General features: G+C 44.6%; 2 protein-coding genes across 2 annotated transcripts; one reads left to right on the top strand and one right to left on the bottom strand.

The window, feature by feature from the left end:
* Positions 1 to 7: 7 nt before the first annotated feature.
* ZFYVE19 (zinc finger, FYVE domain containing 19) lies at positions 8 to 11,196 on the top strand (the record flags this gene model as incomplete). Its single annotated transcript, XM_010074319.1, has 11 exons — positions 8 to 49; positions 526 to 647; positions 2,494 to 2,547; positions 3,075 to 3,235; positions 4,486 to 4,631; positions 5,528 to 5,642; positions 6,196 to 6,405; positions 6,920 to 6,999; positions 7,671 to 7,781; positions 9,180 to 9,322; positions 10,664 to 11,196. Coding segments are annotated over 11 exons (1,251 nt in total), but the record flags the coding sequence as incomplete, so codon positions are not given.
* Positions 11,197 to 16,184: 4,988 nt separating this feature from the next.
* LOC104462396 (protein phosphatase 1 regulatory subunit 14D-like) lies at positions 16,185 to 23,011 on the bottom strand. The gene is made up of 4 exons (XM_010074318.1): positions 22,829 to 23,011; positions 18,479 to 18,574; positions 18,235 to 18,267; positions 16,185 to 16,253 (listed from the first exon to the last, which is right to left on the bottom strand). The coding sequence occupies exons 1-4, from the start codon at positions 23,009 to 23,011 to the stop codon at positions 16,185 to 16,187; spliced, it is 381 nt and encodes a 126-aa protein (XP_010072620.1).
* Between the last annotated feature and the right edge of the window lie 3,749 nt (positions 23,012 to 26,760).

The following is a 26,760-nucleotide window of genomic DNA, read 5'->3' as shown; positions in this document are numbered from 1 at the left end:
GAGCCGGTGCTACGGGTGTGCGACCAAGTTCTCGGTCTTCAAGAAAGAGGCAAGTCCGGGGGAGGGGGGTCGGTGCGAGGGCCTGAGCGGGGAGCCGGGGCTCGCTCCGACCGGCACCGGAGCGCTGTGGTCCTTCCTTACGGAGCTCTCCTGGTGCCTCTGGCTATAAATGTGTGCGATCACTGCAGGAAAAGGAAAAAAACCCTGTCTTTAGATGTCATTTCTCTAGGCCAGTATTCGGTCCCTGTCTCGGAGAGTTCCCCACATACACGCTGGTATATCATGGGGCAAAATGGTGTCTGGCTCCGGCAGGCGTTATGTGCTGCTGCTCGGAGGCTCTGCAGAGTCTCTGTAACTTCAGCAGCAGCTAATGGTACCGTTCTTTTAAAAAATCAGCACGACCCTAGGGCTGTTTTTAGTGCACCTTGGCATGGGCATTGCTCCTGCGTGCGGCCAGCCAGAGCCATGGGGCGTGTGTGGTGACAGTGACGAACCCTGTCCTGCCCCTCTCTTGTGTCTCCGCAGTGTGGATGCAAGAGCTGCGGCCGGCTCTTCTGCTCGGGCTGCCTCAGCTTCAGTGCTGCTGTTCCCCGCTGTGGAAGCACTCAGCAGAGGGTGTGCAAGCAGTGCCATGGAAAACTAACTGGGTAAGATGGGAGTGTTTCTTCACCCAAAGACAGTGTCCTGCTTTGTTTCTTCATGTTGCATCCCCATGTTGTGTTGCAGACTTCTGCGTGAGAGCTGCTATGCCTCGCAGCTGTGCGTGCACACTGCCTGTACCCTGGAGTTTCAAGCCAGGCCGTTAGCTAACTGCTGTTACATGAGCTGTGCCGTCCAAAGATAGGAATTGGGATTTGTGAGGCTGTTCTCCGTGGTGACAGAGTAGTCTGAAAGAACCAGGTTTGAATCTTCATGGATGGACACCAAATGCCTGTGGATATCTTAGCTAGATAAGACTAGGTTAAGCCCTGCTGTGCTATTGCCCAGAAATCTACAGCCTTTTGGAAGCACTGGCAGTTTTTTCAGATGTGTAGTAGTTGAACAGCCTGAAAATAAGATATTAAAAGTGTTATTACCTCTGTGGACAAACAGTGACACAAATTCTCATTTTTGAGGGGTCTCTGCTATGTGTACCTTGAAAACCTAAAATTTTGTAGCATAAAATCAGTGTGCTTTTAAAAGAAAAAAAAATTTGCAAACATAACCTGTAGATTGCCTGTTGAAAAAAAAAAATAAATGTGATTCAGCAACAGTATGCGTTATACACAGGAACAAGTAACGCAAGAGCACAAGTGTACACCAGAACCCCTCTCAACCAATTCTTCTGTGTCCTTTTCCTTCTCTTGCATTTCTCTTACCTCTCTTCCTCACTTCTCTCTTGTAGCAAGGAATTTTCACCAGCAGGTGGGGGATTATCTGTCTCTGCGGTTGTCTAAAGGAGAAGAGCCTCTCATTAGCAGAGGTCTTAATTTCAGAAGCACTGGTTCATGAAAACAGTGTGAGCTATTGATAGTGAAAATACAGTATTCAGTCTTTCAGTTTTGAAATCTTCTCATGTCCCTTTACAACTCCAAAGCTATTAAGAAAACAGGGCAGCCTTTCTCCATGTTACTTTTGGTGTTTTTTTCTCATGTGTTTAATATCAGTATATAGAGTTACAGCAGAAAAAAAAATCCTCTCTGAGTGGACAGCAGGTAGATAATGCACATACACTGCAGCTTTGTAAGCTGCATGTGTTGTTGTTCTTCATGCAAATAGCTTTCAGAACTGAAACCTTAAAACTGGAAAGCAGTCCAACAATGTTGCATTCATTTGTTACTATACAGGCCTTAGCACAGTGCAGATGTGTTTATAGCTGTGCATTCTAAGAATAAATAAAATGTGTTAGCTACCTTACGTAAGTATGTAGTTTAGCAGCTCAACCTGAATACAGCAAAGTAGAAGATAGTTACACAAGATGTGTTTGTGGTGTGCAGTGTTCAAGTGTGCTAGAAGATGTCATTATGATATTGATGGTTATATAATAATTTTTGTAACCTTTTGTTTAGCTTGTGCATTATATAGTTCTGTGTTTGTTGTATTCCACAGCTCCTTTCAGAGTGTTCTACTGCATGGAAGCTAATTACACTGGGAGTCTTACCTAACTACTCTCTATCTGCTTTCTGACCTGGGAGGTGCAGGCTGTGGGAGGCAAGAGCATTTGAGCCCCTCCTCCTTTGGATCACTGGTGGCCTTATTAAATCACATTATGTCTGGATGCAAAACAACTGGACCAAAGGACTAGAAATTAAGTCCTCTGCTGTCTATGATTATATTATATTATCTTAATCCCTTCCTGAAGGGAACTTCTTGCTCTCCATATTAAAGAGGTTATGAATGGGCTGCAGGAGGAGGGCAAGAAATGTATACTGATTCCTCTTGAGTTGAAGGACTAGATGATTGAAGCATTTCCAATATATTGAGTTCAGATAAATTGTTGGTTTTGTCTTCCAGAGAGGGATCTCAAAGCAGTTCAGCAAAATGGTCACCACCAGAAAACTACAAAAAGTGAGTTGCACTTGCCAGTCAGATGGTTGTTTCTGCTGCAGAGAAGCCTTTAAGGCCCTCATTCCTCTTCCCCTATAGACACCAGCAAAAGTGGGGGTTGTGATGTGGATATTTGCTTGTTCAGAACTAGATTAAGGACAGGGCTTTTGTTTTGTTGTTTATGTTTTTCCTTTGTTTGTTTTGGGGGGGTGGGATGTGTGCTCTTTTGAATAGACTCCTGAACAGCCACCTGCCTATGTTTGTGACTGATTGGGGTTGGTTTGGAAACAGGAATGGTGGTGAAGTGTTCCTTGTCTCCTTGGAAGTGGTGCCAGGTGTGCTGCTCCTCTGAGCTAAGGTTTTCCTTACTCTTGGGAGTACCTCATTGTGCTGATATGGGAGAGCCTGGTACAGGAGGGAATGGTTTCTGTTCTGTTCTACACCGACGTTCTTTAAATAGCCTGTTGGGTTCACAGAGGATGTTTTCATATCTCAGGGTTTAAACTTCTGTTCTCAATTGTCATGTGTTTTTTCCATCCTTGTCACAGGCGTGTAGCAGCTTTTGAGGCTAAGCAAAACCAGCTGAAAGAACAACAGAAGGCAGCTGCAAAACCCCGAGGTCATGCAGGGTCCAGATACCAGGGGCTCTCAAAAGAGGATAGAGCTATTTCAGAGAGACTGGAGAGGCTCAGGGAGGAGAGGAAACCAAGTGAGTTTTGGAGGATACCGGAGATACCTTGGGTGGGAACAGTGCTACATGGGAAACATGGAACCTGGGGGAGAGGGAAGTGCTGGGCTTTCAGACCCTCCCTTTTTTAGGGAATTGAGGGGTTAAAATTGGACAGAACATCCACATCCTGCTGCCTCAATGGCCAGATTCTACAATGATTTTAGATTAATGTTCCAGTTTATTTTTGCTTCTTGGGGTTTCCCTTGAAACTGCTTCTCAGTTTTGGGGTAATATCTTACCTGTAAAATCACTTTCTAATTTTCTGTTTGGGGTAAAAGCCTGTATCAAGCCCAATAGGAGCAGAATGAAGTGAGGGTCTCTGGCCAAACTATTTTGCAGGAGGCTTCATGTGGGCCATTGTCCTGGGCAACAGCAGTGCCAGTCTCCGTGGGATTAGGTTCTGGCCAGCCTTGCCTCACAGAGGAGGAAAAGGACTGTCAGCCCAGTCCACAGCTGTCAGGTTCTGGGACAGCCTTGTGGTGCTTGTGGGAGAATAAACGATCAAAAAAATTATATGTGATCTCTAAAAGGGAAAGAACACACTGCAGAGTGGGTACATGATTATCATAGAATCATTTAGGTTGGAAAGGACCTTTAAGATCATCAGGTCCAACTATAAACCTAACACTGCCACGTCCACCACTAAACCATGTCCCTAAGTGCCACATCTACACATCTTTTAATTTCTTCCAAGGTTGGTGACTCAACCAGTTCCCTGGGCGTCTTGTTCCGATGCTTGATAACCCTTTCAGTGAAGAAATTTTTCCTAGTGTCCAATCTAAATCTCCACTGGCACACTTGAGGCCATTTCCTCTCATCCTATTATTTGGTGCGCAAGGGTTTCATTTTAATATACCTAGGATTACATTAAGAGATGTAGGAGCAATGGACTGTACTGCCTAAATGACACTTATTTCTCTACCTGTCCCTAGTATCCCGAGTCAGCTGATTCCCAAATGACATTACCCTAATACTTGCTTTTTGGCTAGGAGATAAACTGTGAAGGAGGCAAGGACTCGGAAGAAAAGGGTAGCAATTAGCGTTAGGGTAGTCTCTGAGTCACTGCAGCATGACCCCTTTGCTCACATCAGGGGTTAAGGGAGGTTTCTTCGCAGGTGTTCAGAGTCTGATTCCAGAAAGAAATACAATTTTAAGGAAAAAAAAAAAATTGAAGCCTTCTGTTTTCAGCAACAGAGTAATCTCCTCCCTTGGGTTATTCTGAATTGCAGAGTCTATCCCTACTCAGGCTGAGATCGAAGCTAGGCTGGCTGCCCTGAAGGAGGACTGCTGGGGACCAGTTCCATCCACACAGGAAATGGAGGACCGGTTGGCTGCCCTGCAGGGGAGAGATCCTCCTTCCCAGGCTCCCAGACCTGTAAGCTCCCTTAGCTCTTTAGCCAGAAATGTATTCTGAGCTGACACAGTAACTGATGTCCTGGCATGTTTGCTGTTCTTCCTTCTTCAGCTTTTTTTGTGCCCAGGTGGCCTCTTACAAAAATCTCTGTTCCTTGTTTGTGTCATTGGTCTGGAAGCAAATGGCCAGCCTTTACCAGTTCACTGCTTCAATTTGAATGCAGTATGTTCCTTTATGTCAAATGTAGTTCATGTGTTTATTTTTAACAATAGATGCGAAGTTTTTTCCTCTCAACCCATTTGTATACCTAAGTGGTCTGAGATATTTTTTTCAGAGCTGTTTGTCTGAGTTTGGGGCTTATCAGCCCTACCTTCTAATTGTATTTTGTAGTTGTTACTGCATCCCAGCTGGGAAAAATCATGTCAATTAATCCAGAAATTGAAGCACAGAGTGGTTAGTCTGAGATTGCAGAGGAATGAGTTAGATATAGGCCTTCAAAGCCTGTATGAATGATCTTGTCCCTGAGAAATCATTTCCTCATGCTCCCTTTTCAGCAGTGCTGCACACCTATTATCATAGGCCTCAGTGGGGCTGTTGTGCTGGCACTGTTGAAAATGGCACTTTATTTACATTGGAGGTAGTGGCAGAGCTGGCGTTGGGACCCAGCAGCATGTCATTCAGCACCGCTTTGCCTTGTTTGGGTGACTGCTTCTAGAACTGCATGCATTCAGCACCTCTGAGAATGAAGCCCTGAAAGCCTTACACCAGATAACCTTAAGCTCATACTCTGAAGATCACTGTATGCATCTTTTTATGCTGCTCCCACCTGGGGTGATCTTGGTTACCAAACTTTTCCTTTGACTGAGTATGCCTCTTTCCTCTCATTTGCCTTTTCCCATCCCTTCCTTGTTTCTTAGGTACACCAGCCTCCTGATACAAGAAGTCTGGTCCAGCAGACAGATGACCTGTTAACTCAGCTGTCTGAGGAAGTTACCATTGATGAGCATTACAGACCAAGAGTCCAGCCTCAAGGTATCTATTTTGGCTTACAAAGAACTGTTTCTGTCTAATAATGTATGTGCTATAGTGAGAAGAGAGTATGTGCCTCCCTGTCTAGCTCACAGATGAGCTGAGTGTCCAGTTTGCCCTTCTGACTCCCAAATTGAGCAGGAGCAGCCATCTGGCTCCATACTGGGTCTCACTGCCTTTGCTTGGAGCTGATTCCTTCTGCTCAAGGTTGTGTTATACACATTGCTCCTCTCCGTTTCTCTAAGGTGACCCTTCGTGGGGAGGACCTGTTGCTACTCCTAACACACCAGTGCTCTGTCACAAAACATAAGAATCTGGGATACCATCATCTTCCTAGCTGTGGTGCTTTCTCTGGAATCTCACTGTAAAACACAGATTAGCTTGCTTTCTTCTCTTCACATACAGCGCAGATCCTACTGTGGCATGCCTTCTCCCGTTATTACACACGTGAATGTAGAGCAGCAAGCTGATCTCATACCATTGCTTTAGTTGTTTTGTCTGTGCCCAAGGAACATTGCTGCTGAGTCACCAGCATGTTCTGTGCATCTGTTTGCAGGTGTTAGTAGCCAAAGTTTGAATGATCTCAACCGGGAAAGTGAAGATTGTGTTTGCCTTGCAAATCTGGACCCAAAACAGCTAGAAGAAGAGAAGAATAAACTTCTAGCAGAGGCTGCTGCTGAACTGCGGGAAGAGAACACTAGGCAGGAAAAGATCCTGCAAGTTGCCAAGAGACTGGCAGCGCTTAGAGGCGAGGACCCAGAGAAAGGTGGGTAGCAGATGAGAATACAGTGCCAAGAGAGGAACCAAATTCCTGTGACAGAATAACTTCTTTTCTGAGAGGTGTTTATCCATTTATTTCCTCTGTTCTGCAAGAAGCAGACTGAGATTTGGTTCTGTCTGTAAAGTTGTACAGATTGGCTCATACTTCATGTGAAGTCAGTATGAAAGATCTTAGTTGAAAGTAAAGGCTGGAGCTGTTAAGTTGGACCGCTTTGTCTTGGACACTTCTTTGAGGTAATTCTAGCATGCTCTGGTGAGGTTAACAAAGCTTTTGACAAGCAAAGCTCTCTTTTTGGTGGGGATTTTTCCCTTCCTTCTTCCAGTATTAAAAACAAACAATAATGCCCTTTTTGAGGAGTCCCCCTCTGGAGAGGATCTGTATGTGCCAGAGCCAGAATGCCAAAACCAGTTCACACGACAAAGGATTGTCTCTGGCACATTAGTGGGCACAAGGTTTGAGGCAGGTGTGGGTTACAGTCTCCTGTCTCTTCCTCCTGCAGTTACACTGGAAACCTATAAACTCCCTGACAGCGATGAGGAAGTGGCTGAGGAGGAAGCCATTCGCAGAGTGCTAAAACAGGTCAGGAGTGGCAGCTGTGGCCTTGTTTATCTTCCTCTCAATTATTCCCAGTATGTATGTTACCGGGTGAGCGTGCAAAGGATGTGTTTTTGTTCCTGGGCAGAGTTTCATTCCTTACTCTCCTAGTGCTTTTCCAATACTAGCTCCCATGGGCCATTCAGCTACAGGTGATTGACAACGTTACTTCTAGTCTGTCACATTGTCTTTCTCTCTAACCCCACTCTGCTGGTACTTCCTTGCTTCTTGTTTCATCTTTTCCCCCAGCCAGCTAGAACATGGATGATAAGATGTGTGCTGTTTAGCACAGGTTATGCCTAGATTTCTCTCTAAAATGTCTACAAATTTTCTTGCAGACAGACACGAGCTTTCTGCGCTTAAGTTTCTGCCTGATTACAGACCCCATGCATGTGCTTAGCGTAATATTGAGGGTCTGCTGATGGCTGCACTGCAAAGCAGAGTGTGTTAGCTAAAGGCCCCTGCTGCTACACTGACTTCACAATGTACACACAGTGTTCAGAGTGCAGACAGAGCAAGCTCACATCTATCTGGATAACACTAGATGTATTCAGACTTGTCATCTGTTACTGCATGAGGGCAGGAGGTTTAGAGCCTAGAATGAGGCTCCCAGATGTGTTTGAAACAAGAAGCTTCTTGCTTTCTGTTGTTACCAGCTCACAGAGGAAGCAGCCTTGGATGAAGCAAGTGGATTCAACATTCCTCCAGATCAGACCACCCAACCAGGACCCTCACAACAGAACCTGCATAAGAAAGCAAAGCAAAAGGTCAGTGAGCTGGTCAGGATCTCTTGAAATGACATGTTCCTGGGTCTCAGGAGAGTATGGTTCTGTAGCAAAAGTCTGCTGTATCCTAGGCTTGATACAGGGGGGAAAAAAAACCAACTAGCTTCTCCAGAGCAGACAGGCTGATTGGCTTCTGCAAGACTGACCAGCCCTGAGCACAGCTGTGAGTCATTCTTGTACTTTTTAAAAGGAATTGCTCCCTGGAATAGAATTCCTTTTGGGCTGGCTTTCTGCTGAATGGGATGGTGTTCTCTAAACCCAGAGAAGTTAGTGTAGACCTCACAAGATGGATATTAGAGAACTGATTTTTAACTTGCCATTATAATTAGACCAAGAAGGCCACGGTCTAGTACCATACAGCCTGAACCAGGGCAAGTGGGAGGTTTACCAGTGCTTTCAGCATGTGCGGAATAGAACCTCTAGATAGTAATCGACTGTGTTCTCATATAACGTCAGAGGAAGGAATTAGTAACAAGATAGCCTTCACTCAGAATGGATTCCAGCCTATTATAGAAATACATACACCTTCTCTAATGTATATTACAAGAATTAAATGGACCTGTGACTCACAGACACCTGACAGGCCTGTCCCCAGTGGAAGAAATTAATTAATTGCGAGCATTATTAAAAACACCCATCTCATAGGTATGCCTTCTTGCGCTTCTGGGATTTCTGATGCAAAAGATAGTGCCATCTTATTGCTGTTGTGTTAGGAAGCTGCCTTTGCCAGTGTCCAGGCACTGTGTCCCAGTGTGTTTGTGGCTGTTCAGTTCCACAAGAGTTCTCTGTAAAGCAGAAGGAGACAATAGATGGCCTTATGGATAGATTTTTAGGTTATGATTTCAGAAAATCTTTTTGGCCCAACCTCAGGTGCAAATCAATAGCAGGGGCCTTTTGGCAAATCACTTCCTTTGTCCCCCAGTTTTCTTTCTATAACAGGGAGAAAACAACCCCCCCCACCTCCCCATTGCTTTCTCTTCCCACACAACTGCTTTCAGCAAAAACTGTTTGATCGCTTCCTTTTGCAGCCGGGATTGTCTGTCATTTGGTATTGCTGTGGTGCCTGTCGGAAGATCTGGGCTTCATGCCCTTGACACCGTATGGACAATGTTGGTGTATATTGCTGTAGACACTAAATGAGGGTGAATACCTGTTTACCGTCTGAGCAACATAGATTCCTGAGCAAATGATTTAATAATCTAGATACGTATGGAGCCTATCCTTGGGCTCTGGGCAAGCTCATCTCACAGACTGAGGATCAACAGGGAGTGAACTGTGGACCATGTGACATGTATTGTGGCCATCATGCATTACAATTAAAGTCTTGTATTGTCTGTGCTGGAGTTTGAATTCTGTGTCTCTGTTTTCTTTCTGAATTAGAGCCAGACCCCGATCACCACTGCTTTTGCCGGGACAGATGACAGTGATGAGGATGAGTTACCCTGGTGCTGTATCTGCAATGAGGATGCCACTTTGCGCTGCCATGGCTGCGACGGGGATCTCTACTGCCAGCGCTGTTTTCGGTAAGTCTCACAGTTCCTCTTGGTCCGAGGCAGGTCACAGGTAAGCTTGGCTGCTTTTCTTTGTTCTTTCCGTTGCACAGAAAAGCAGGCATTAGGAGGGAAGATTTGAGGAACCCAGATCTGAACTGAATGCTAGTAGTTATGGAAATACTTTGTGTGATCAGTAGTTATCCCAGGCTTCAGGGACTAAAGTGGTCCTAAGCAGAAACGTTCTGTCTCTACTGCTCCAGTGCATGTTTGGGCACATTGTCTGAGTCTTCTCTGGAGCAGCTGATGTGCTGCATTGCGTGGGATGGGATAAGTGAGACCATTGTTCAGTGACTCCTATGGCTTGTTAATGTCATTGATGGATGATCTGGGCTGGATTCCCATAAGAGGGGGGATCAGATAGTATAAATTCTTGAGGTTTTTCTTAGGTTGAGACTGGGCAGTCTTAAACCATATTGTTGAAATATGTGTGAGTGAAGCTTTTTTCCTCAGTCATGCCTTAAAGCATCTGTAGTCTTGGCTCTTAAACATGTGTAGCTTGATTTTTGACAAAAAAAGTTGCATGTCTCAGATTTGGAGGGTTAATTCTTTTGCATACAAAGCTATTCCTCACAGCTTGTCTTTTTCATGTGTCAAAAGTATTGGGTAGTTGGCTGGGTTCTCAGATTAGTGCTGGATGACCTTTAGACAGCAGGATGCTAAGAATTTGGTTAGGATAGTAAGAGATGCTTTTGAGGATATTCTCTCATTTTCTGCAAATGTTTTTGTAGAGAGATGGAAATGGAGAGGGAGAAAACATGAAAATTGTAAGAAAACATATGACTGGCAATGTTAGATTATTAAAAACAAAACAAACAAGCAGCAAACGTCAGTCAAAGCAGAATCAGCAGTCTGGCAGGTGAGTGAGTGTATCAGCTGCATGCTGCAGATGCAAGCTTGTGTCTTACTCAGTACTGCCCGGTTCTGAGCATGCTTAAGACAGCTGCCAATACACTGCGTTTTAGCTACAACAGTTATTTTTCAGAATTGTGGGGAACAGCCAGATGTGATGCTGAAAATGAGCCACCAGTTACATGAATCTCTCAAAGCGGGAAAGAGACAGAGGAACTTACTGTAATTTCCCATTCCAGCAGGCAAGGATGAGCAGACCTTTCCTGAAAGCACCTCAGGGGTTTCTGTTACAAGCAAATATCTTAAGTAGTCAGTCCACATGGCTGCCAGTTGGGTCCTCACAGCTAGCATTTGGGATAGATTTCTAGCTAAGGGCTGCTGGGAGACATCTTGTGCAGTGGCTAAGGATGAGTTCCCTGTCTGGGTATTTACTTCTCACTGCACTCTGTGTTTGCTTCTCAGGGAAGGTCATGATGAGTTTGACCTGAAGGACCACCACACTTCCCGCTATCATCTTCCTTGCAAGTAGAAGTGATTGCACTCTTCATGGGCAGAAAAGGAGACGGAGAACAGAGAAAGAGAGGAGTTGGCCAGATGGGAAGAATCCAAGTGGATCTGCAGCCAAAACTGGTGATGTTTTGGACAGTTAAAGGATGTACTGTAATCTGAGAAAGGCTTGAAGGGCGTGTGACTTTTATCCTCACAAATACAACCAGAGAAGCACAGGGTTTGGCGGGCATGCTTGGGGATAAACGAGGAGTTGATATGAGGAGGTGGATACGAGTCTGTAAATACAGACGGTAAGGCAATGCGGGTAGCAGTAAAGACGTGTGTTTAAGGCAGTACTGAACTGGCTGATAAGTAACTTTCTGCTTTTGCTAACAGCTTACACACTGGTTCAACAGGGAGCAAAGCACTTTGCACTAAGAAAACTGTCTACATCATGATCACGTGTGTGATGAAAACTTCCAAAGCAAAATAAAAACTACTTACAGAGACCTGTGGTTAAAGTCTCTCTTGGAAATGCCTCATAGCCCTTTACAAACTGTTGCCCTCTTGTAATGGTATCTTAGTCCTAGTGTCAAGTGGCTTTGAAGGATCATGAAACCATCAAAAATGTTTCTGTGGTGTGGCTGGAGAAGGTGCAGGGGCTACTCTACGTTGATGGGGCAGTATTGCTCATGAACTTGAAATGAAGGATGCTTTGTAAAGGTAATTCACTAGTGGTGCACAGCATTGTGATCTGCAGTGGCTGTGCAGAGGTTCCATGTGGTCTGTAAGAGCAGCACGCTAATCTGAAGAGTTGTATGTTAGTCTGAAAGTGGGGTTTGGCTCTGTTTATTATTTGGTACCCTGGTAGGATAAAGATGTTTACGCGGCTATGAGAGAAGCTCAGTTTAATATGCTCGTATCCCTCCTTGCAAGTGGCACTTGCCAGTGACCATAGCACCCAGAGTTGTTTCAAATACCTGACTAAACTTGCCCTAAATTGGCTCTAATATCCCATCAGTGTGAGCTCTTCCCAGGACTATAACGTGACTTCTGAGACTTGGTTGTCTCTAAAGTTGACAAATTCCAGGGGTGAAAAAAATCAAGGATTTGCCTTTGACAGGGAGTTCCCAATGAATCCTGCCTGTCTGGTTTGACACTGCCGCTCCCAGCTCTCTGCCCTGCCCCTGTGCTTAAGGTCACTACCTCCGGAGGTGAGTTGACGAAACAGTGTTTGCCTGCACCTCAGCCACTCCTGCTCAGAGCACGGCAAATAAATTAAACTACTGCTGAAGATGAGTTTGTGCTAACATGCTGGACTGGATCAGGCCCTTCAACAGAAACCTGTATCGGACAATATAGAGTAGTAATACTGCAGGTTACCATGCTAAAAAGTGCAAGCGTATCTGGCAGTGCCATCAAAACTCATTGTTAGGAAGGAGTGGCAAAACCTGACTCTTGGGAAGGATCTTTTTTCTCCTGGCAGTGCTTGCTTTGCCTGCGCCTGTCTCCTTGGGACAGGTAGATAGGAAAACTACTTCAGTTGTTCTGATGCAAGAGGTCACGATTAGTCTTGTGTTACACAAAATTTAACTAGAGCGTTTTTGCCCTGAGGAGTTTGCAGTCTTAAAAATGAAAAAAAAAAAAAAAAAAGCTGTACTGGCTTTGTGTTATTGTAGGAATGACACTTTTTCATTGCTATTTGACCCAGATAGTTAGTCTGATAGAATGACAGCCCAATTCTGTCTTAGATTAAATCCTTTGTGTTCTGAATGTGCAGGAGAATATGCAAATACCTGTTCTTATAGCTCTTCTAAGACTGATCTGCTCTTTTGGGCTTCAGCCTGTGTCCTTTCCAAGCAGTTAGTAGACATTTTAATTCTTGCTTTACAGCTGCTTTTTTTTTTTTTTAATATCTCAGTATGAGCTGGTGCGCTACTTGCAACGTTTTGAACGCTTTATTAACCACACTGAAACTTTGAGCTCCCTCTGCAATTAGGCAGCCTGTTTCTTGTAAGCCCTGCCCTGTTCACACCAGTAGAAAAGGAGCAGGTTACAGCTGGAAGCAGTTTATTTGGTTTCCCAGGTTGGTTTCTGTGGGTCATCCCAAGGAATCCAAAAATGTACCCAACCCAATACCTGAAATAGAACTTAGTCATACTTGGAAGAGTCTCTTCAGTCATATGCACGCATGCTGATGCTTTCCCTGCACTACTAATGGACATTTTTGTGGCTGCTGAGCTTTCTGCATGTAATTGGCCATTTTAGTGGCAACCCAATCACTTTCTCCTGAAAAGCCATTCCCACTGTAGCTGTTGCCTCAGTGACCTCTGCGTAGGAGGAGTAGAAGGGATATCTAGATAAGCTGTCTGCAGGAAGCAAACTTAGCTGAATCTGTCTTTGTGAAAGAAGAATCCTGCATGACCTTTAAGTGGGCAGTGTGCTTTTAGCTGTGTTGCTAACTCCTTGTCCTTGTCTTTGAAAAGGTGCGTGACAGGCCAGATCAACTTCGGTCACAGCCATTCAATGACTGAAAAGAGCTTGGTATCTCCAAGAAAGAGAATCAGCTTCTTTGTAGCATGCCATGAGGTCACAAGAATATTTTCTTTCTCTCTTGAAATATTTTGTATATGTAAACTATCAAAGGTAGGCTCCACCCCAACAGGAATTCAAACTAATGATAACACAAGACTAAACTGAGATTAGTTTACAAAGAGAAGTCTCAGCCTAGTTAAACTGAGTTGGCTTTCATTTGCTGTGGTTCAGGAGCATGCATGTTGTCTCAAGTGCTGTAACATCATCATGTGTCCAAATGCAGCAACCAAATTATTTTTAAAGACAATGTAAGTGTTGTTCATAGGGAAAGGGAAAATTGTGCTAAAGGTTATTTTATACACCTTCATAAATCTTCAGTCAGAGAAACACATGAACTTTCACACATTCTGAGTTATCTTGGTATAATCAAGAGGGCAAAGTTCCTTTAAAGTAACATTCTTACGCAGTATCTGTGTACCAATAATTAAAGCCGAAGGTAAGCAATGGTGCTGAGAAACAGCAAAGTTAACTGGAAGCTCTTTGTTAAAAAAAAAAAAAAAAAAAGAGTTTAGTCTATCCTTATGGTCTAGGCTGAGAGTAGCCAAAAATTAAATAAAAGCAAGTATGACTTACTACTTTTAAGAACTAAACAAAAAGTGTTAGTCTGATTGCCCTATGTTTCTTTTTCAATTGCACCAGTGAGCTGAGAAATCATCTAGCACTGGTGACATGTTGCTTTGTTCCCCGTGATCACACTCTGCTCATTTGAAGCCCTCTCTCCTGTGGTAGTGATGTCCTTATGTGTTGGAACCAACTGTACATCATAGGGGCTGCAGCTTACTCTTTTTCTGCTACTTGCAGAATAAGTGCAAAGACCACTTCTGTCAAGCAGAGATTCAAGAACCTGTCCATGTCTGTCTTAAAGCATAGGCAAAAATTCTCTTTGCTTCACTCCATATTGAGGGCACACAGAACAATGCCCAGGGTGGAGAAAACTTATTTCCTTGAGCCAGAGGAGAGGCATCTCAGGTCTTTGTGCTGTTGCAGTGCAGCAGAATAAAACAAAGCCTCCTGGCAGGGTACGTAATTAATCTGGACTCCTGTGCACTACTGTGCTGCAGCTAGTTACAGCTCTAGTTTAGGACACTCAGCTCATGGCTTGTCCACCTAGATCTTCCACCTGAACTTCTGTTTAAACCTAGTCTGGGTTTTTAACAGTGCTCAGAGCTCTTTGTCGGTGTGCTGCTCTCATTTCTCAAGGGATGTGATACGTGAGTCTTACCAGGTGTCAATCCATGAGCAATGCCAGATCTATAACCAGTGCAGCTCTGGATTTAATTTTGTTGTTGTTATTTAACTTACAAAGCTGAGATTTCAGGATGGCAGGCGTGTCCTATTAGCCCCTTACTAAGCCAGAAATGGCATGTCCCTAGGGCTACCATAGTTATATATGGACCTGATAAAGAGGGCTTGCTAACTTCCAGGAGGCTGTCACATACACAAACAGCACGCGAAGAGAAGCAAGCCCTTACATCACAGTTGTTATTGCAGCTTGGATTTTGTCCTCTTAGAGATGTGTACAGCCCACAGCTGGTTCACTGACACTTCTGACGGAAAATGGGAGGGAGCAAAAGGTAACAGTCGTCACCCTGTTACTGATAAAGATGAAAAGACTAATGTATTTAAGATATTACTGGTCCAGCCCAAGAGTTCTCGTTTATCTTTGCTAGCTAACCTGCATGTCCCTTTTGTTCCATAGTTGTCCCCTTCTGTCCTTGTCTGACAAAACTTACTCAAAAGTTAGCCTTGAACATCCTGGTACATAGAAGCCCCTCTGGATGTGACTCGGCAACTCATCTCTTGTGTTTGAGGGGCGGGCACAAGAGTGTAGGGGCAGGACATAATGTGAGAGCCTGCACTACCTAAGCAGTCAGCCTCCACTTGCTGTCTTATTTCCTAGCCCCATGTGTCAAGTTACTGACTTGCTGAGAGGCTGGATGTAGTTTCCTCTGTATTTTTCCAGACACACATCAGTTGTAGCCAGAAGAGTTTGTGCAGCAAGACGATGTGTCCTACTTCACCTCTCATTTGTGAGACCTGCCTGTCTGCAAAAGATTCACTCCAAGATGCTCCCTGCAGGGAAATTGGGAGCAGGTATTTTTTCACTTCAGTTTCTTTAGTGTCTAAAAAGAGAGCAAAAGCAAGCAGGGCATGGCTGATTTTCTCTGTTTTGATATACAAAATAACAATTTTTCCAACATCATTTTAAATTATGAGAAAAATCATTCCCACACTTCTAAATCATTAAGCCCTAAATTCCACAAAAAGGAAAAACAATCTCTCTTCCATTAGCCCTAGCAGCTGTTTCACTAACTTCCCCTTAACAGGTGCCTTTGAACATTTTCCTTCCATTCTACTGTATATTTTCTGTCCAACCTTCATGAATAACAGAGGCTCAATAAGACTTACAAAGTACGTGCAATACTGTAGCATCAGGTACAGCAGTAACAAGCTGCAGATCACAGCCAGACTGCAACAGGGTGCAGCTTAACAGTAACTGATTTTCCATGTTGATGAATGAGTGATAACCAATGCCTTGTTTTCCTTGCAGCGGATGGAAAGAAAGAAGTCTTGATGAGCTCCTTAGAATTGTATTCAGTGCTCCTCAGCCAGCATGGAAATTGCTAGAAGAAACTAAAGGAAGGACATCTTGTCCTGTTCCACAGGTTAACATGCCCTTTAAGAATCAGGAAAATGTACAGTCTAGCTCCCTGCTGTGTGCATAGATCTGGAAGGAGTGGAGACTTCACACCACTGGTACAATGTTCACAAACTTGGTGATGTTTCTGAATAACAGTAAGTTCTAAACATATTCTGAAGTGATGTTGCTGGTCCTGTTTTTTGTGGGGAAGATACACGTTTCCTCGTGACCAAAGCTGGGTGTTCCATGTGGGCAAGGTCACTTCTTCTGAGGATTAGTGAGTCTCCGGAGACCTTTCAATCGACTGAGCAGTTCCGTAATGAAGTCCTACAAAGATAATTGGTTGAAGAAGGATGTTATGTTAATTCCAGCGCTCACCAGCCCAAAGAGTACTGTAGCACTTGCATTATTCCCAAATTCACCTTCAAGTTGAGCAGAAACCAGAATTTTTATGTGTATTGAGCAAACATATCTTTTAGCTTAGGAAGGGGGATCTTTTGGTGGATGAGAAGAGTCTAAAAGCCCCTCTACTTCCCTTCTCCTGTCTCCCTCTGGAGCACCCATGTTTACTTTCTCCCCAGGAGCCAGCCTGCCCTTTTATACCTTTAGATGACCTCAGGATGCTGTGGTCCTCTGTTAGATTCCCCTGCTTCCTGTTGCCACTATAACCTCCTGCCCACTCCTGCTGCCCTGCCAATCTAGGGTAAAGCAAGCTGTCCCTCTTGTTCAACCTGTAAAGCTCCACGTTGTGGATTGCAAACCATTTCGGAGCTCTGCCAATTCTACAAGGAAGTGGCTGGCAGAGAGGAGGTGGAGCAAAACACACATAGGAGTAATGATAACCTGGAGCAGGGGTTGAGGGCAGAGGAGATAGATGGGCAGTTAGTGGAGATAAACCCTGACTACTTTGCTGGCACAGACAAGGACTATGAACTAAACTGGACCATCTGGTTATTCCGAGCAGGAGTCAATGTGACTAGTGCAAACTTTACCCTCTGCATGGCAGGTATGACCATAAAGGAGTATGCAGCCTTTTTTCACCCAAAGAGGTAGCTACGTGTCCTCATAGTTAGGCAAAGTCACTGGAAGTATTGCAGCTTGTTACCATTTGTGCTGTGTGGAAGCTTCCTTGCTTGGGGAATCAGAGGTTGTCTGCCACAGCAAGCTCTGTAAGTAAATGTCTAGGATCATACATACCTTTCCAGTCAGTCCCTTCAGAGGGAACCAGATTTTTTCCTCTGCTTTCTGCAAATAGACTGCTGTGATCTTTCAACGGGACTAGATTCAGGATCACCAAGGTGAAAAGCACGTATTTTTGCCAATGGGGCAGCAGTATCTGTAGTTAGCATGCACCATGCTGTCCGTAAGACACTTTCATGGCTCATGAATCAGTAAAGCAAACTCTCTTCAGTTATCTCTCTGGGAATGCGGGGTTCTTGCCTAAGATCTGAAATTCAGACACTGTGAAAACTATTTCCCTATTGCCAGCCTTGTCTTCTGAACCCCCACTAGGAGACTATCTGTAATGATTGCTACAGCCAAGTTTAATTTCAATTATAGTCGTGTATCCGCCTCATTTTCTGTATGTTCCTCACTGTACAGCTACATAGGCTCAACAAGGTGTGGAGACTGATGAATGATGTCCAAGCACAATGTTCACATACAATACACGTGACTGACGCAGGGATGGGGGACTCCATTTTGCACAGGTATGCAGTGCAGTGAAGGCGATTGTTATGGGGCTCCACTCCTTTGGACATTGTGAGAGCTTGTGTGATTTCTTTAACTCTCTAACTCAAAACCAATACTTGTGAAGTTCACATGGATAACAAACACATGTAAAACTAACTTACATGGTCACTGCTCAACAATGATCTGCCCAATCCAACCTGAGAGCCATCCTACATTCTTGTCACTCATAACACTAGAGTGGTTTAACCTAAGAATGCATTTAGTTAACAGTGTACAAGATGTGAGCTCTATCACTGTTCATGGCTTTTCTACACTGAGGACCAAATAGCCACTCAGCTTGGTCAGCTTAGGATGTCTAAAACATGGAATGAACTTTCTTTGGTTGTAAGCATAATTCCATATTTTCTCCACCACTCTGCCTTCAGCTCACCCATGTAGATTTACATGTATTTTTCTATCAGCAGAATAAAGTGGCAAGCACTTCCCACTGGGAATTAAACAAATCTGCAGCGTCATGTTAGGCATGGTAATATCTTGACTATTCAGCGAAGCATCAATAAAGACACACTCTTAACAGCAGAGTATAACATCTATATATTGATGGTGCTTCACTCACCTCTGTTGGACTGGAGCACTCATGGAGGATTTCCTAAAAACCAAAGAGGAATCATCTTAGTATTTTATGTTTCCCTATTCTCCCTTCCCTACAAAAAAGTTATATAATCTTCCTACATTTGACAGGCTAAGACACAGGGAAGCATCATACAACAGTGTCTATACATATTTTGTACCCCCCACACCACTACTTCTCTTTATGAAGGAAGTCCCTAACATAAAGTCACCGAGTTCCTCTATCTGACCTGTAGTTTTAATTTCTGTTCTTCATTAGGGACCTCCAGAAGATCTTCAAGATCAATTTGCGGTTCAGGAGCTGCTGCCTCCGTTTCCTCTCTTAGCTAAAAAGAAAAAAAAAAATAATACACAATTAATAAATCTGCAAACTTCTAAGAACTCTAGAGGCCATCTTTAAAGAACTGAGCATCTGAGAAGGAACTAGTTACAATAAAACTATGCTGCAAAGTCGAGGTCAAGATATAAATCATCTCAAAATAAGGAGGTTCTTATAAAGAGGATTTCAGGCATGGTTTCCAGCCCCTCTATGGTGTCTGCTACAACCACACATCCTGATGTACATGGTCTTAATCTTGTGCCACCTCAGCATTTGATACCACTGCTCAGGGATCATTGTCAGTCATGGGAAGACTCTTCCAAGAATATCCAACCGCAACTGCCAACTGCCATGCAATGTACGCCAGCCTCATCTATGAAGAGTCTGCACAAGCATTCACCAAGCTGAAATGCAGCGGGCTTAATCTTAGAGAGCCACAACTAGTACAAAGAGATTTTAGGCTTTTAGGCTAAATAAATTCACATAGCTGGTATTTATACTAAGTCTTTTTGCAGTAATGGAGAGAAAAACAATTGCACTTTTAAAGGCTTAGCAATGTTTTGCTGGCTTTCTCTAACAGACATGAGAAGGATATAGTAGTCTCCTTTAATGTAAGAGAGACCCCAAGCTTTGGCGATTGGAGTAATAATCTTGTAACGCATGGGGGTGTTAGTTGGAAACGTTTGTAAACTTGATCACAAACACATTTTAGCTCCACATGTCTCTACAAGACTGTAAGGAAAGCAGGCTGTGGTTTCCAGTGTATTTATTTGCAAAATGAATCTTTGGCAACACAACACTAGTGATATTTGAGCATAGTAATCAGCAGAGTAAGGATACTGAGTAAACAGTGCAGTACCCAATGGCTGGGTAGCATTTATGGATGTGTGTGTAAAACATTAAACAATAAAGGCAATACTTACGGGAAAAAAATAAATGTGTTCTGAGCAGTCGCTGATACCAAGCCAGAGAGGAAAAAGAAACCCTTTGTTCAGCTTTGTTACGCAGTTGACTTGACAGTAAGTAATAGAACAGAGTTAAAGATATTGTACTGTGACCCCCCCACAACATTTCTTCTTAAAATTAATAGTTTTTATGTGACTGTACAGACAACAGGTGTTGATCCAGCCTGACTTTGGTTAAGAAGCTAAATAGGCCAGGAGGGTGAGACAGGCTAGGAACTCCCTATGGCTTTCTGGTCCTAGTATGGATGGTGTTCTGGCTTCCACATGCAGGGAATCGTCTTGAAAATCAAAATTGTCTCCTGAGTCCTAGTTTTGTTGCAAAAAGCCTCATGGCAGTAAATAGCATAGCATTCAGATGATCTGGATCAGGAGGCAATGTCTGAATGAACGTTGCTGGCATCTGCAATGCTGTTTATTCTGACTTTGCCACGTGGGTGTCTGGAAGACACAGAGGAACACTGCACTGCCAAGGGCAGCTGGAGCAAAGGAAGCTGACAAAGAGACAATGGAATGGAAGCTGATGGACCCAGGGAAGACCAGACTAGCCAGGCTAACCAAACAGTCTTGCCACAATGCACAGAGGAGAGCTGGAGGACCTGCTGGACACCTGGGTGATTACAAGTAATTTATTGTGGCATATTATTTATTTGAAAAGATCCTCTGTAACCCCCTGTCATACTCTGTTAACAGTCTCTGACCTGGCACAGCATCATGTTATGTAGTTCCTTGTAGCAAATCTCTTAGGTTGGCCCAAATGCCTCAGGAAGCTGGGAAACCTGTTGTGCTGGAGAGGTGCTAGCAAAGGCAATCCCCTGGCAATCTGTTCCTGCCAGGGCATGGCTGTATTTCTCGCTTGTGCCTGCTGGGGTTTTGTAGTAGGGAAAAAAAATATCCCCTTCGGGCAGCTACTCTGATGACAGTGAACAGCTCCTAATTCTCAGAAAACCAGAAGTGATAACATAGCCTTACTTGTTTTTTCTGACACCTTTAGAAGTGTATGTCTAGATTTGGGCAAGTGAGAGCAGCACACAGGGAGCCTCATCTTGGGTCATGTTACTGGTGGTACCAAGTGCTTCTTGTCTATCTCAAACAAACAAACAAAAACCCAACACCCAAGCCTTCTCTTTAAAACTGCAGTAATTCCCCAAAGGGCAAGATGTTCTGTTACTCAAAGCAGCAGCCATTCTCTTTGCGTATCTCTGGCAAATTTCAACAGTCAGGCTGAGGGCTCTCTGAACTGAGCTACCAGCGCCAGGGACAGTCCCTTAAATGCCAGCGCAGGCATGGCTGGCAAGTGACACCTTCACTGCCGGTCTTCTTTCAAACAGCCTTCACTCACCACACCAACACTCTTAACACTTTGCAGACACGCTGCATTTTGCTGGTCTGTCCAGGCCTAGCAATAACATCTGCTCCTATGTGCACTACAGAATGTTTCATAATGCATTATCAAGAGGCTTAAGATACAGGTGAGAATTTATTACTATCATTTTATAAACTCTAGAAAACAACTGGAAATTCACAATTAAGTCTTAAAGAGATTATGAGCTTTTATCCTTTGTCATTTTTACTAAACAAGCTATAAAATTGTTTGGGAAGTCTAAGAATGTTAATTAACAGAACAGGAGCAGTCGTATTTTCAGAGGAGCCATGCATTTACGACAGAAAGAAGGAACTTTTTCATCGTATTTGTCTTCTGCTGCATGTTCTTTCCATACAGCATAAATTAAAACAGAAATTAACTTTTTCTCTCCCAACATGGCATGAGAACCTGGTACATTCCCATGAATGGGGATCAACTAAGAAAGAGACACACAGAAAATGATTATAATATTGATGATAATAATAAACTACATCAGCAACAACAATAACAAAGGCAGCCTCAGAGAAGGCTACTTCTGAAGTTTGTCTCTTCAGCTGTGGAGCTGACATTGTTCTGTGTCTCTCAGGCCCAGAAATTCAGCCTGGGCAGGCAAAAGCTCCTCTCTATCATCATGGCATATGGCACAAAAATCACCCTTCCTGGGTGGTTCTAACATGTCCACTCGCACTGTTGACTGCAATTTGAAACTGCTGATGCTCGGAGTGGAAGACTCTGAACAGTCATCAGCTCTTTTTGCCTTGTATCTCAAAAATGTGCTTAACGCTGTGCTGGGGTGCAAATATGGAAAACAGGGCAGAAAGGGCTTGACAGTTCATTTAGTCCATCCCCATCCAGGACATGAATATGCTGTTTTACACAATTTGTTAAATTAATCTGTGTCTTCTGTTGAAGATGTACTGCACTGTGAGTCAAGAAAGCTATGTTCTCTTACTGCATCAGCCATTGCCCTACAGATAAAAACAAAACCCTTAGGTCACGCTCCTTAAATGGGTTTCAGACCATGATGTACAGTGTGGGAAATCCTTTCACTTTTCCTGTACCACACTCCAAAGGAATTATCTCAGCCACAGAAAAGCACTATCCCTTCTAAGATCTCCCAGCGTAAGTGCCATCCATCTAAGCACAAAATATGAATAGAAGCGATACTACCAGGTTAAAATTTCAGTGTACCCAGCCAGTGCTGGCACTTAACTTAAATGGCACACAACCCCATAGAAAAAATGTCATGTACCCTGCAACAGTTCAGGTAAAGACTGGTACCATTCAGGTGCTGGACCTAGGCACTCCCGGGTCTTTTTTAGTGGGAACAGCTCTCTGATAGGAGGAAGAATTTAGGAGGGACAGTTCCTGGTGGAATGGGAATCTTGGGCAAGGAAGACGGCTCTGGGGATTTGTAAAGATGAAGGCATAAGCTCTCTAATTTGAGTATGTTTGTTGTTTGTTTTTCTTTCTTCCCCTGCTGCCAGTAGTGTGTGCAGACTCTCCAGCTACAGCATTATCCAGAGTGTCTCATTCAAACAGCAGCTATAGCTACGCTGTTGTGACCAAAAGGAACATGGATGCACCGATAACTCTAACCCAGCTAGCTTGGATGCTGCTTGCAGCAAAGCCACTGACCCCATGGGTCTCAGCAACAAGGTTTGTACATCTCTCTAGGTTCTGCTGCTCATGCTGGGCAATAGGTACGACCCCCGGCAGTTTAAAGCTAGTTGGACTATATCGGTGCAAGTTTCTCAGACTGCAGACACACCGGTCAGAGTGCAGTAGCAGGTAGCAATAAGATACCTACTGAAGACTGAAGATGAGAAGCCATTTCCAGTAAGGCAGAGCAAGCAAACTCCTGCCCCAGCACACAGGCCCTCTGGTCCCAGCCACCCGGCGAGTGAGGGGCTGGTTTGCCCCAGCTACTCACCCGGCACTGGTACAGCTCCTGCAGCTGGGCGTTGATCCATTCCTCCAGGTCAAGCCAGCGCTGTAGGTCTTTGCGGTTGTACTTGATGGTTAACTTGCCCAGTTTCCTGTGTGATGATTCCTCCCCAGGTTTTTCTGGCGTCTGGAAAGTCACCCGGGGCAGCGCGCTGGAGTTGCTGGCCATGCTCACTGCTTCCTCCTCCGACAGCAGGAACTGCCCTCCCGTGGGCTCCCTCGCTCCTTTGCTCTGTTTGATTTAACCAACGCCTCTCTGCAACTACAGGCTCACAGCACAAGCTACTGACAGACGCCAAAGGCGGGGAGCATCGGTGATCCCAGGGAGAGATGGGGGAGACCGCCCGGCCGGGCAGCAGCCAGGCTCTGCGGGCAGAGTTACAGCGTTACAGCGGCAGCTTCTTGGGTTTCACCATCGGCTGCGCTGACAGGAGCGGGGAGGCAGGGAGAGGAGCTGTTGTAATAACATCTGTTGTTAAAAGAAGCCAAGTGAACCAGGGAATTGATGAACCAAGTTTGTTAATATTTAAGTCAGCTCCAAGAGGCGGGGCAGACGGAAGTTTAAAATGACTGTTTTTCTACAGGCATGGCTTACGTGCATGTACAATTCCAGAGGGCTGAACCATACATAATGCATTGAATTCAAGCTCCATGAGCCCCTGTAAACTATTTTGTCTGCAGCTCCAGGGTTTAGCTCCCACTGAAATGGTGTATTTGGCATTTTCTGGCTAAAGCACTGGACCCAGCACAGATAAGGAGAAGTGGTCTGGAGTCAGGTGTCTACATCCTCTATTTTACAAGGGTGGGAATACCAGGTCAGTGCCATTGCAAGCCAAACTTGGTCTCAACAGTCCCCATTTTGCATTGTTCTACAATCTGAAAATTTATTCCAGCTTTCTCAAAAATTTCTATAGAAATCCCAGTGGCCTTAATTCCAGATCATTTCACCAAAGCACTTCTGAGATAAGACAAAATACCTGTGCTCTTATTAAAATTAAAAAAAGTACAGTATTGGATGTGATGACACTGCAGGGAAAGGCCTGTCTAAGGGTATAGCAATATCTCCTTACCACAGAAAAGTATTCATGGTAAACTGGTTCACCTGCTGAAGCGTCATAAGCTGCTATCATACTGTGCATTATCATTATTACCCAGTTTATAATCTCTTTCTTACTGGAAGACACGTCACAGGTCTGCAGCACTATTGCCCTATGCCATTTTAGGAGGCTACGTGTGAGCAGTGCTGTTCAGAGGAACTGAAAGCAGGCTGGCTGTGCTTCTGTGGTGCCAGGGCACTGGGACACCCGTGTTCCCTCCAGACACTGTCTCACTCCTTTTTCCATCAGTTCCCAGAGCCCTCTGATGACCTGCCCAGGGAGCTGCCCCATCAAATGGACAAACCAGCTGAGACACTCTGTCATGAAGCAAATCCAACAACCCCAGTCTCATGATTTATGTGTTGTACATCTCTGCTGCTCCTGTCAGCCAAGGTACTTCCAGTTTGGAGAGCAAGAGCTAGATAAACCAAAGCAAAAGTGACCAACCCTTCTCCCACTGATAGCTGCTGCTGGGCAGTGCGGAGCAGTCTGCAGGGGGGCTAGGCTCCTCTGTAAGTCATACCCAGTCCCCCTGCCAAAGCCACATTCCTGTGCCCAGAGGGGTGGTGGTACAGCCAGCCAGCAACATCCTGTACACAGGGTGATAGAAAAATGAGCAGCTCCATTCCAGCCCTTCTTTTCATACTGAATTTGTGCAAAAAATAAAAGCCTTTTCTGACAGAAAATTCCACAAAATGCCGATGCTGAAACTTGCTTCCACATCAATGAAAGATAAAGTATTAAAGTGTACCTGAAACTTGTATCATCTTCTTTGCTTTTCAGATAGCCTAAAATTTTTATTCAGAAGACAGCTATCGGCTATTTAATTTAAGCAGCTTTACCCACTTTTCCTCACAGCTTGGCTAATCCCCCCTCTAATCTCCCTCCTAAAACTGTCTTATTTAGACAAAAATTTCCCAGAAAAATCCATGTTGTGACAAGCTCAGAGCATACTCAGTGAGTGTGGATTCTTCAGAGATTCTTAACTGTTAGAAACCTTGCAAAACCCATTGAACACCCTACAATGTGTTTACAACTATTGACTTTTCAAAGGTTAATGTGCTGGCCCAACATGGGCAGGTTTTCACAAGGTGACTCCAGACCAAAGGACACACACTGCCAGGTGTCATGTTCCCATCTCCATACAGAAGGGCTGTATTTTGCTGTTCACGGACTGACATTTTTTAATGGGAGAAAGCAACTTATATTTTCCTTGGTTCTGAGGAACTCCAGACAGGCTGGCACTAAGATCAAGGAAAGAGGACCATACTTACAAGATAAGTTACCTGGCACTCCTGAGTCAGTCCACAAATTTGCAGCAGCTGAAGGTACCAGCAGGGAAGTTGCCCCTTCCTCCATCTCCTGTGCTGACTCTGATACTCTTCATTGAGACAGTTCATGAAAGACGGGGTTCACTCTATTAATCTTCTGCCAGCATAATTTAATTTATGAAGCATAGGATCCAGAGGTGACAGGATAGGTGTGAGGAAAAGGGAAAGGAGAATATAACCTGCCCTAATGGCTCTTCAAACAGCTTGAGCTGCTCTTGACTTGTAACCTCACTTGAGCGCGAGCAATGCGCTGAGATACCACATCTGAAAAGGTCCACAGGCAGAGCCACCGCACCGTCCGCACTCCATCGACAAAGTACTAAGCAGTTGCTGGTGCCCTCGTGCTGCTCTGTTGGTGTCACCCAACAACAGAATAAGACATTCAGAGGGGAGCGTCAGAGGCCCTTTCAGGAGCCAAAACAAGACAGATTACAAAATGTTTGTTCATCAGACTGCTTTGGATTATGAGTTTAGTCATTAATTCTTTGTAACGCAAAGGCAGCGATATAGAAATAAATGTGAACTGATACAGCAGGCCTCCTGCAGTAATAAAATTCTTCAGTCTATGATTAAAGCAAGAGGAAAAAGCAAAAAGACTGTGTGCAAGTTCCTGCAGGCACAGGACTGGGTGCCTTACACAGGATAAGTGATATTGTCTCCTTTGAACACAACAGCATCTCCTGCGGGTGCACCAGCCACCGGCCAGTGCTCGTAAGTGCCAGCTGCCACCCAACACGAAGTGGCTGCATGTCTCTTTTCACGGTGCTGCGCCCACCCTGTCCTTTCCACACATCGCAGCAGATTCAGGTGGCCAAACGGACAGAAGGACATTCACCATTTTGTTTGGACACGTTCAATGGGCAGATCTCTCAAATCTCAGGCATGGCTGGGAGATGGGATCTTATTTTCACCCCAGTTATCTCTCCTCATAGCCTTGGGCATACAACCTGGACCAAAATTTCAGAAGTGGACACACATATTTGGACAACTAAGTCATCTAATCAGACAACCTGATTTTTCACAAGAGCTGTGCACAGGTAAGCTCTGATGTAGGCAAATAAAGGGGGTTTAAACAGGGTCAACACATTTGAGTGTTCGACTGAAATTCTGTGCCTCAGTTTCCACGTGTGTGACCTGGGGTTGCTGCTCCTCCAGGCCTGCCCTAAGAGCGAGGTTTTGCCTCCAAAGGGAGGGTGGATTCGATACTGTGGAGCTGGGCTTTTGTGACTGTCTGTGGCCCCAGAGAGGGCCACCAAACCAAGCTGAGCATCTGTGCTGTAGCGCCAGGCAGCTGTGACGCTGATCGAGGCAGCAGAGCAACCAAGCGCATGAGGCAGGTCCGGTTACGCTCCTCTGTTCTTGAAGCTAATAATCGCCATCCCACACCTGTGACCTCAGCTGGTGCTTCTCTTTCTCTCCCAGCTGATGACTGTGGTGCATGCTCAATAATTCAGCAGGGCCCCAGCTCATCTTTCTAGAGAACCAGGTTG

The sequence above is a fragment of the Pterocles gutturalis genome, unplaced genomic scaffold (assembly GCF_000699245.1).
Source record: "Pterocles gutturalis isolate BGI_N339 unplaced genomic scaffold, ASM69924v1 scaffold16402, whole genome shotgun sequence".
Classification (NCBI taxonomy): Eukaryota; Metazoa; Chordata; class Aves; order Pterocliformes; family Pteroclidae; genus Pterocles; species Pterocles gutturalis.
Note: the sequence above shows the minus strand (reverse complement) of the source record. Positions and strands in the feature narration are given on the sequence as shown.

What these genes read in the sequence shown, in the direction of transcription:
- LOC104462396 (XM_010074318.1), bottom strand. Translation starts at nt 23,011, where the DNA reads ATGGCCAGCAACTCCAGCGCGCTGCCCCGGGTGACTTTCCAGACGCCA. An exon ending in AGGAGCTGTACCAGTGCCGG is followed by an intron (nt 18,575 to 22,828) that starts GTGAGTAGCTGG and finishes TTTTCTTTTTAG; the next exon opens with CTAAGAGAGGAAACGGAGGC. An exon ending in AGTGCTCCAGTCCAACAGAG is followed by an intron (nt 16,254 to 18,234) that starts GTGAGTGAAGCA and finishes TTATCTTTGTAG; the next exon opens with GACTTCATTACGGAACTGCT.